The 10935-nt window shown below is 41.0% G+C and overlaps 1 protein-coding gene across 1 annotated transcript in view; it reads left to right on the forward strand.

Moving 5' to 3' along the window:
• The window catches only part of MTM1 (myotubularin 1), a 74913-nt gene that overhangs the window by 49641 nt on the left and 14337 nt on the right, over positions 1–10935 (forward strand). Inside the window, exons 8-11 of the mRNA XM_077771214.1 lie at positions 756–944; positions 4748–4933; positions 6618–6638; positions 10722–10916. Coding sequence (XP_077627340.1) covers positions 756–944; positions 4748–4933; positions 6618–6638; positions 10722–10916 — 591 coding nt within the window. The remainder of the gene's footprint in view (positions 1–755; positions 945–4747; positions 4934–6617; positions 6639–10721; positions 10917–10935) is intronic.

The raw sequence follows: 10935 nt of genomic DNA on the forward strand, positions 1-10935 counted from the left end.
CTGCAGCCCCCCACAGTCAACACTCACCTCCCGGATCCTTTTTGGCTTTATTTTATCAGTTTTGGGATCTATTTACCTGCCAAACAATTCACCCACTCAAAGTGGACAAGTCTGCAGTTTTTATTGTTTTCTATTATTAGCTACCTTTATACAGGTGGTGTTTCTCCTGCCCCATGGGCTTGGAAACCAGGTAGCACACCTGTTAGGCTGTGTGCAAAGGATGCCTCTCCACACTTCCATGTGGGAACTCTGACAGGTCTTTGGTCATCCTGAGAGCTTTTTTTTTCTTTACCCTTCTGTTGTTTTCTCCCTACTGTGTGACATTCTAAAATTTAGACTGTTGGGAAGATGACCTGTAGATGTGAGTTGGTATTATGGAGACACATTGTACCAGGGGTGATTTCCTTTACATATCACTGAGAAATCTAGTGCAAGCTACAGAACAGAAGTAATATCAGAACTTTTTATTTCCTTTAAGGGATAGAACTTTTTTTTTTTTTTTAAGTAAGCATTTAATTTCTACGAGAAAACACTAGTAAAGCAATTGGTTATTCTAGCCAACTCTGGGTAGTTAGTCATCAATGTTAATTGTATGTTGCTGAGCACATGGAGTGAAATCGTAAGTGAACCAGTATTGTGTTTTGCCAAAATCAGATACACTTCATCATGATTATTAGTGCTTTCTTTTTATGGTATTTCTGTTTTGAGATTTATTTTTTTTTCCTGATAGCTTAAAATTTCTGAACTAACCTTAGGTGCTGTCATGGATTCATCCAGAAAACAAGACCGTCATCGTGCGTTGCAGTCAGCCTCTTGTCGGTATGAGTGGTAAACGGAATAAGGATGATGAGAAGTATCTTGATGTTATCAGGGAGACTAACAGACAAATTTCTAAACTCACAATCTATGATGCGAGACCCAATGTAAATGCAGTGGCCAACAAGGTGAGTACATTTAGTGACGATCGATGCTTGTCTTATATATAGCGTGCCATGTTTTACATGATTGTTTTTGCCGTGGCGTGTCACCAACGTGGGTTTATGTTAATAGTTAAACTTAGCTGAAATAGGAAAACTGCTTTGCTGATGTACGAAGTCAAAATGTGTCTTAAAATGTAAACCTGTTAAAAGCAAATGAGACTAGCCTTTAGGTAGATTTAGATTTACCTAATTTAGAGTATCGAACTATAATGAACTTCAGTCCTGGTGAAAGTTCAAGTCTTTTTGGAGCGCATTAGGGTGTAGCTGATCACTTCTGCTATATACACCACTGAGGCACCTATGGAAGTTGTGGGAAGCCGGAATGGTTAAATCCTAAATCTGTAGCTTTATCCAAACATTCTCTTCACTGCCCTTGTTAATGTGTCTTCTCATTTATATAAGATAATTCAATCAATGAGATTTCTGTATATGGATTTTACAGTCACGCACAGACAGTGTTACGGCAATCTGTCTCCATTGTCTTCTTGGCCTTCTTAAGCAGAGTGTGCCAAGTGCCCCTAAAATTGATCAGGGACATCGCTGCGAACATCAGTGACTATGTAGCGTTGTTTCAGAAGCCCCCGCAGAAGCTGCCGCAAGGTATAAGGCTGTTTGCCTGGACTCTAAACAGCCCCAGATTGATATGCTTTTTACATCCTAATTTTCCTTTTCATTCTGTTTTTTCCATCTCCTATTATTGCCAGCTGTCACTCGCAAGTGCTCTTAGTGGGCCTGCCGTGCGTTGTTTGCCACCATTCTGCTTTTCAGATTTATTGTTTCTCATCAGCTGTAGGCTTAAATTTTATCATCTTGAATACTTTGATTATCCCAAGGTCACTTTTCTGGCATCTTCAATTATTCGTAGCACAAGACAAGAACCGGAGAGCAAAACACATCCTCCAGTGGTCAGAGAGATGCAGCAGCTTCCTAAATGGATATGTGTGTAAATCGGTGGGTGCACAGGGCTCTGCCTATAGTTGTTTGCACACGGACCGTGCATCTTACACGTTTGCGTCAGGGGGGGTCCCCTCTCCTCCCTGTGTGCTCTCAGACCAGCTATCTGTTACTGCACTAACAGTTTTTGTTTCACTAATGGATATGATTTCAAGTTCTATGTAAAGCAATCAGGGAGTGTTATTGACAAGTAAATTAAAAATTATAAGGAAAACATTTAGGAAATTAAGTCTAATATGAATATCTTCTTGCACTCATCGTAACTTTAGACATTTCTGTTCTTCCCTCATATATAATTGAGAGTTCAAAACGTGTATAAAACACAGTATCTGCATGTACACATTTAGCTTGAAATAGATAAGATGTTACATTAAATTGAAGTAATATTTAGAAAGAATATTTTAAAATATGGAAATATATAAAACAAATACCTTCATCATATTAACTCTCAAACTTATTGCTATAGCAGTAGAATTGTTGAATGCCTTTTTAACACTCAGGAAATAATGCCTGTGTTACTAGTCCTCTTAGGGATGAAGGGAAGGAAAAAATTAAGGAAAAAACCTAGGCTCTAAAGATCTCTGCAGCATTCTTTAAAAAAATCAGGCTCTGGTTCCCTCCTCCTTCAGCTGAGTCTCTCCCCTCGTTGTCTATATCCANAACATCTGGGTTGTTCCTTTCTGCTGAAGAGAAGAAAGGAAACTGAAAAGACTTCTAAACTAACCAGAGATGGAGAATTGGAACTTTTGGGAACTCAGTCTATGCTTGACTAATTAATTTTTACCCTCATGACTTCTGTTTTCTTTGGACCTAATTGTTCCTCCCTTGTGGAGATTTAGAAATTTACAACCCCCAGTGTAATAAGCAACATTACACGATTTTAAAGTAAACAAACCAACCCTAGGCATAGATAAGACTCAGCACCAGGCTGCTTCAATTTTGTGGCAGTCCCCTGTGATGAATTAAAGTGGAACTGCATTGTCTGTCTTTGCTCTGGCAATGAGCAGTAAGTATAGTTTTCCTTCTATATTTGTTTACTTTTTTATTTGTTTACTTTTGCATATTATCTTCAGTTACGTATGAAAGAAACTCCAGCCTTGAGAATCTGTTTGGAAATCACTGTAGCTTTTTAAAAACCACATGTGTAGAGAAGCAGGTCATCTATGGGAGGGTGACATGTGTCGTTGCTTATAGGCTTTCAGCTCCAGCAAAATTTAGGCTTGCTATTTCCTCCCTCCCTCCCAGGCTGGGAGCCTGCAGCTTACTGGAAGTGATTACCAGGTGGATAGGAGTGCTTCTGTCGTGGCCTCTGATCGGAGATGCAGAGTGCTATGCCCTGAAGCATGGATAACCAACAAGAGGGAAATACGGCTCATCTGTCCCATTTGTTAGCTAATAACTTTTAAAAACAACAATGTGAATTTGTGTCATCTGCTTACTCCTGATGATGCTGTTTGTAACAGGCTTTAAAAATATATTTCTAAAGAAAAATTATTTTCTCACTTAGAGTCTGTGGAGACCGAGACCTCTGGCTTGTACGCAGGTCTTCAGGTTTGAAATTTGAGTGGGTACCTTACTTCTATAGTAGGAAACCTGTGCAACCAGCTCTGGAAAAAGCCACAGGATGCATTGGCCCTTCTGTTCTGAGTTACAAGTTATATATTCTTTCTATTGTTATAAATAAAAAGAAAACAGGCAAAATGTAGCAATAACACATTTGTCCCATGCCTTCCCCTTCCATTTCAGCTTATAGAACATTGCTTTCTTGGCAAGTCTCTGAATTATTTAACTTTTCTTAAAGGGCCAGAGGCCACATGTTCCATGGCATTTTAAAACATTAAACAGATCGCAGCCAGGTTCTTCAACAAAACCATTACATTTCTTTTTCTCTCCATGGAGAACGGGTATCTTCACCATGCTGTGAAGGTGAACTGATGCCTGCCCTGGCAAGTTAATACTTTCAGGCGCTGTGGTGTAGGTGGCGGCCATCTTATCTCCCCATGAAACCTTTTGCTCTTTGTGGGCCTACTACGTGTGACTCTCCGTCCTTGGTGTTTGAATAGCAGACAAACAGTCATGGTGCACTAGAGAAGGTTTGGGCTTTGAACTCAGCTTGAATTCTGCTGATTACCATGAGACTTTGCGGATCGTTAAGTAGTATCTCTTCTCTTTTGCAAAATGGAGAGAGTAATACCTCCCTTGCTTGCAGCATTGCTGTTAGAATTAGAGAAGATTATGTAAAGCAAGTATCTGGGACCTCACTGGGGCTTATTAAATGGTGGCTGGTGTTAGCTGTGATAGAGTGTGCCTCCTTTCAATTCTGTTTAATGTACCTAAGTATTACCGCCTATTCTCTGCGAGAGAACGTTACGGCTCAGGGAGGTTGAGTGCCTTGCCTCAAATCACATAGCAAAGAAGGGCCAAAGTGCCATCCCCCTCTTCCACCCCCCTCTACCACTGCCGAAGAAGAGTACTTCTACAGAGCTGAAAGAGGACAAGGACCCTTGAGAACCTGCTCTTGCCTTTCCAGATCCAGAAGAAGAGCTAGTAATTATGGGACATTTTGAAATGATTTTTTCTTGTGAATACAGATCCCCAGAATATTGCCAGCCTGCTATTTTTTTCTAGCTCAGAGTGTAACTAATGTTGTTGAGGCTCAGGGTTGGATAGGAAGTCAGGTCGCATCAATCATCGTATCTAAGTCGGAAGGTTTTAAGTTGAGATTTGGAGGACCAATAAGTTGAAATATTTGGGTAAGTTACTGATGAAATAGAAAACCCAACTGATTGTTTGTATATCTTGCTGTTTCTCAGGCAACAGGAGGAGGATATGAAAGTGATGATGCATATCATAATGCAGAACTTTTCTTCTTAGACATTCATAACATTCATGTTATGAGGGAATCTTTAAAAAAAGTCAAAGACATTGTTTATCCTAATGTGGAAGAATCTCATTGGTTGTCCAGTTTGGAGTCTACTCATTGGTTAGAACACATCAAGGCAAGTATACATACATACACATATATATATGTATATATATGTATATATTTTTTAATGTTTATTTATTTTTGAGAGAGAGAGAGAGCGAGCAGAGGAGGGGCATAGACAGAAAGGGAGACAGAGAATCTGAAGTAGGCTCCAGGCTCTAAGCTGTCAGCACAGAGCCCAATGCAGGGCAGGGCTCGAACTCATGAACTATGAGATCATGACCTGAGCCAAAGTCGGGTGCTTAGTTGACNGAGATGTTACTTTCTGTGTTGTCGAAAGCAAGTAGGTTGGATTTCATGCAGATTTATTTTGGAACAGCCAATTTATTATCTAACCATTACTGAGTATGACCCTCAAGGACCTAGAGATAGATTTTTATTGAAACTAATCTCAAACCAACTTATTTTAAAGCATGAACTTTGTACTTTGATAATATTCAATCCTTCATCATGATACAGGTATCAAAAGTCTGCAGTCTTTAAGAGTAAAAGTACTTGAAGCTCTCTGAAGAAACTAACACTTTTAGAAGCTGCCATTTAGTTCTGTAACCAAACAAAAAACCCACTTTAAATAGGTGCATTATTAATATAGATTGTTTTCTAGTCAAATTGTACTTTCAAATTTGATAGGAATCATATTTTTATTTTGCCTGTCTATAACTTTCATTTTTTTGTAATTCATTATTCTCAAAAAGGAGTTGCAAAACCAATTAATTGTGACAGTTAAAGGTAACATGGGGTCCTGGATGGGATCCTGCTTTAGAAAAAGGACATTAGGTAAAAATAAGGAGACCTGAATAAAGTATGGACTTTATTAAAAATAAGTTAATAAGCTTATTAATAATTTCCTACTACATCAATATCATTTCACTGGCTGTGACAAATGTACCCCACCACTATAGGAGGTTAGTAAAAGGGGAAACTGGGTCAAGTATATGTGAACTTTCTGCAGTTCCTTTATAACTTTTCTATAAATCTAAAACTATTCTAAAATAAAAAAGTGTATTTTTAAAAAGTAGTGCACTCTTATATGCAAAGTATCACGCCAGATTTCATGAATAGAAGAAGGTATGAGACATACTTCCTGCCTTTAAGGAGGTTTTTGCGGTTGAAGACACGGTACGTACGTGTGACAGGAAAACTTCTACTCCGTGGTGCAGTGTGTTAAGTGGAAGGAGCAAGCCCTTTGGGACTTAATGGGACCTGAAAGCAGAAGGGGTGAGGGAACCAATTCTAGAGAAAGCGGCAGTCTGGACCAAAGCCCAGGAACAGGCCTGGGGGAGGCCTAGTTAGGAAGAGTGAGGATTTCTGGAGGTCTGGTTAATCTCAGAGACCTGGGAAAAGCCAACTGGTCAGAGGCCTTGACTGTCAAACTGGGTTGTTGGAAGCCCCAGAGGTTTTGGAATAGCGAAGTAGTTTAGGAAAATGTTCTGGCAGCTGCTTATAGGAAAGGGAAGAAGGTAAAGTCAGAAAACAACCACTTTAGGTGTCCAGGAGCAGGGTGGTCATGATCAGAATTAGAACATGTCCGGGTGCAGACAGGGGCACTGCAAAAGGGACGGACAAAAGAGGTGTCTGAGGAAGGGCCTGTGGGGCTTGCTAATTACCTAGATGCAGGGTCTCAAGAAACGTAGGCTGATGCCGAGAGGGTGAAGCTGGGTAACTGGGATGATGATAACACCATTTGCAGATGCAAGGTTGTCCTGAGCGGGATCGTGGTTAAGAAAAACATCATCTGTTTGAGGCAGTGGCAGGCCATCCACCTGGTGATGTGTAACAGGCAATTTTATTCCTGCAAAGTGGAACCCAGAACAGATGCTTGGGACTGAGATGGAAACGTGAGAATCGGCTGTTGGACAACCAACTCAAGCTGAGCCCTTTAATGAGGATGCTGAGAGGGACATGTTAGCGATGATCCTTGCTGAGTTCATGGGATTATGGTCATTCTTAGTTTCTTCTTTGTGCTTTTGTTCATCTTCTCCATTTTTATCCAGTGAATATATATTTTATAAATAAGGGGGAGAGNCCTCCTCTGAGCTAGTTAGAAGAGAAACTGGTCAGAAGTAGGTCTTCTTCAATGGCTCACATGTCTGAAGAAATCAGGAGTCAAGGCCATCTGCATAAGATGAAGTATGAAAGTGAGAACTTAAGGAATATGGGGAAAAAATGCTATAAAAGGCCCCTGTAAATTTTTTATCATTTTGCCCAAAGAAACGGATATATGAAAGAAGTGAAAGAAACTGCCATTGTTCTGTGTGGAGACCATCTGTAACTGAGGAGCCCAGAGAGACACCTATAATGACATCTGAATTAGGGCTTCTCAGGCATAGATCAGATTGTGCTAGAGGACAGGGGAGCAGTGTTATGGGTAGACTTGAGCTTGACCTTGAAGATCGAGTGGGAACTAGGGGGCATGTTTGGGCTGTGGTCCTTCTGGAAGCTCTAGGGGAGAATCTGTTCCTTGCCTCTTCTATCTTCAGGTGGCTGCTGGCGTTCCTTGGCTGTGGCCAGATCACTTCAGTCTCTGCTTCCACAATCATGTTGCCTTCTCTCTGTGAAACGTCCCTCTGCTCCCTCTTATCAGGATGTATGGGATGGAATTTAGGGCCCACCTGCATAATCCAGGATAATCTCAAAATCAGTGTCTTGATCACATCTGCAAAGCCTCTGTTAACCATACAAGGCAGTATTCACAAATTTGTAGGGGCTAGCACCTGAGCATTATTCAGCCTCCCCGACTATTTTGTGGCCCCAGGACTGCTGATAGACATGTGGCATGGCCACCACTAACCTGCATTCAGGCAAAACGGTCCTACCACTCTGTGCAACAAAGGGCAGGCTTTGCAAGCAAAAAGGCCACCACCTTGGTATGTCTCCCATATCGTCATTTTAGTCCACCAGTGGAGCCCCAAAAGGGTAGAATGTTTCTCTGGTTTCTGGAGCTTACGTTTTTTCTCTGTCCTTTTTTTTTTTTTTTTTAAGGTTTATTTTTGAGAGAGACCGAGACAGAGTGTGAGTGGGGGAGGGGCAAGGAGAGATGGAGGCACAGAATCTGAAGCAGGTTCCAGGCTCTGAGTTGTCAGCACAGAGCCTGACATGGAACTCACGGACCCTGAGACCATGACCTGAGCTGAAGTCAGACGCTTAACCGACTGAGCCACCCAGGTGTCCCATGCCTCCCTCTCTGTCCTTTTCAACACTCTTACCCTATAGGCCTTCCTGTTTGAAAGTGACATGTTATTTTGTGTTTCCTAGAAGGCGACTAGCTGGCAGCTAGCCTTCATTGAACACATGCTCCATGTCATCATGTTGTGGGGATTCTCTCTTTTAGTCCAACACAAGCCCGTGGTGGGGGTACCATTACTTTAGAAAGGAACTGCAGTTCTGTGATTGGCTCACTGTGTGACATGTCAAAGGTGGTGAAAGTGGGTTTCAAACCCAGGCTTCAGACCATTGAGCCAGTGCGCTGGGCACCACTTCCCCATCAGTCATAAGTCTGTCTGATTAGTTGAGAGTTTCCTGTAATGTTTTTGCAAATCCAATTTCATTTCATTAGAAAACTACCAGTGTTCCTGTCAAGAAGCAATGGCGGGAATTCATACTTTTTTTGGCAAACACCTAATAATTTTTCAAGATAATTGGCTGAGATTGCATCCCTTTTTCATGATAAAGGACGTGTCTGGAGTGAAGTTGCCCTCTGTAAAAATGTACCACAGGCTCAGCTTCCTTCAGTTGAACTCAAGTGACCCTGCTGCATCACCCTTTCTTCACAAGCACCTTAAAATACAAATTGTAAGCAGGAGTTTGAGGAGATACTTAAAATGCTCGAAGAAGTAAAGCTGCTTTAGTCATTTTAAAAGCAGTGATTTTTGTACGAATAATTGATGTGCCATCAGGTCCCCTAACCTGTCCTTCTTGGGACTACTTTGTCCACTTATCTTTAGTTACTGTTTATATCAAAATGATAAAAGTACCAATTTTTAGAGGTGCTTGGCTGGCTTAGCAGAGCAAGTGACTCGTGATTTCTTGTGTTCAAGCCCCATGTTGGGCATAGAGCTTACTTTAAAAAATAAAATTAAAAAAAGTAACAACAAAAAGTACATACCTTTAAGTTTTTATACACCAGATCTTTCACTTACTCTGACTTTTCCTTGAATCAGTGAAAATGACCATAATACTCGACTGTTGAACAGCTGTTAGAACTTGGGGAGCCCCCAAACAGCATCATGTGGATGAATAGCTAATGAGCACATGAAAAGATGGAGCCCTCATACACTGACAGTGGCAAGGTGAAATGGTACAACCACTTTTGAAAACAGTTTATCAGCTTCTTAAAAAGTTAATAAGCATTCATGTACTATGTGATCCAGCCATTTCACTCTCAGGCATTTGCCCAAGAAAAATGAAAAGTCCCTACGACTGTGTGTATGTGAGAGTTCACAGCAGCATCATTCATAGTAATCGAATGCTACAAACAACTATAAGTGTCTATCAGCTGATGAGTGGATAAATAAAATGTGATCTGACAATAGAATGAAATTTTTTTTGACCTTAAAAAGGAAGGAAGGACTGATACAGGCTACAATGTGGATGTACCTTAAAAACATGCTGCTAGGTGAATTAAGCCAGACATTAAAGACCACCTATTTTGGGGTGCCTGCGTGGCTCAGTCAGTTAAGCATCTGACTTCGGCTCAGGTCATGATCTCCTGGTTCATGGGTTCAAGCCCCGCATCGGGTTCTGTGCTGACAGCTTGGAGCCTGGAGCCTACTTTGGATTCTGTGTCTCCCTCTCTCTCTGTCCCTCCTCTGCTCATATTATCTCTCTCTCTCTCAAGAATAAATAAACATAAAGAAAAAGAAGACCACCTATTTTATCATTCCATTTATATGAAATTTCTAGTAAACATAGAACTATAGAGAAAGAAAGTAGATCATTGGTTGCCAGGAGGTGAGGAACAGAGCAAGGATTAGCCTCAAATGGCACATGAGACTTTTAATGGGTAATAGATTGTGATGATGGGTGCACAACTGTATAAATTTACAAAATCTTATCAAACCACACACTCATGGTAAATTCTATGGTTTGTAAAGGATAGCTCCATAAACACCTAAATCATCCAAAAATGACATCATGGCAATAAATGTATACATAAATTTAGTAGTACTTTTTTTTTCTAAAAATTTTTAACATATATTTATTATCAAGAAACAGATACAGAGCATGAGCGGGGGAGGGGCAGAGAGAAGGGGAGACACAGACTCTGAAGCAGGGTCCAGGCTCTGAGCTGTCAGCACAGAGCCTGATGCGGGGCTCAAACCCAACAAACTGCGAGATCATGATCTGAGCTGAAGTCGGATGCTTAACCGACTGAGCCACCCAGGTGCCCCAATTTAGTAGTACTTCTATGTTTTAGACTTCTACTAGAAGGCCATCCCTGTATCCTTACATAAGTATTCTGCATGTGAGCCGCAGAATAGTTCATATTTTGTCAACTTAAAGGCTCAAAGGTGATTTCCACTGTATTTGGCCTTTAGGGTCTACACCTGTTGGACCAGTGATTTTTCTAAAATGATCACTGTTAAGGGTTGAATTGTGTCTCCCACCTCCCCCCTCAAATTCATATCTTGAAGTCCTGAGGTACTCCCGCCACCCCTCTAACTTTAGAGTGTGACCGGTTTTAGAAATAGGGTCACTGCAGGTGCAGTTAGTTAAGATGAGATCCTACTGGAGTAAGGTGGGCCCCTAATACAGTAAACTAGTTAAAAACTAGAATTTCACATTTCAGCAGTGTCTTATAGCCATGTACNCAAGTAGCAGACAAAGTTTCCTCAGGGAAGAGCTCAGTGCTCGTGCATTGCAGTGATGGATGGGACAGGACTGCGCAGCTGACATCCCTGGCCATGCTGATGTTGGACAGCTTCTACCGGAGCATCGAAGGGTTTGAAATATTGGTACAAAAAGAATGGATAAGTTTTGGACATAAATTTGCATCTGTAAGTAAACCATAAAGCT

The sequence above is a fragment of the Crocuta crocuta genome, unplaced genomic scaffold, assembly GCF_008692635.1.
Source record: "Crocuta crocuta isolate KB4526 unplaced genomic scaffold, BGI_CrCroc_1.0 scaffold1304, whole genome shotgun sequence".
Lineage (NCBI taxonomy): Eukaryota > Metazoa > Chordata > Mammalia > Carnivora > Hyaenidae > Crocuta > Crocuta crocuta.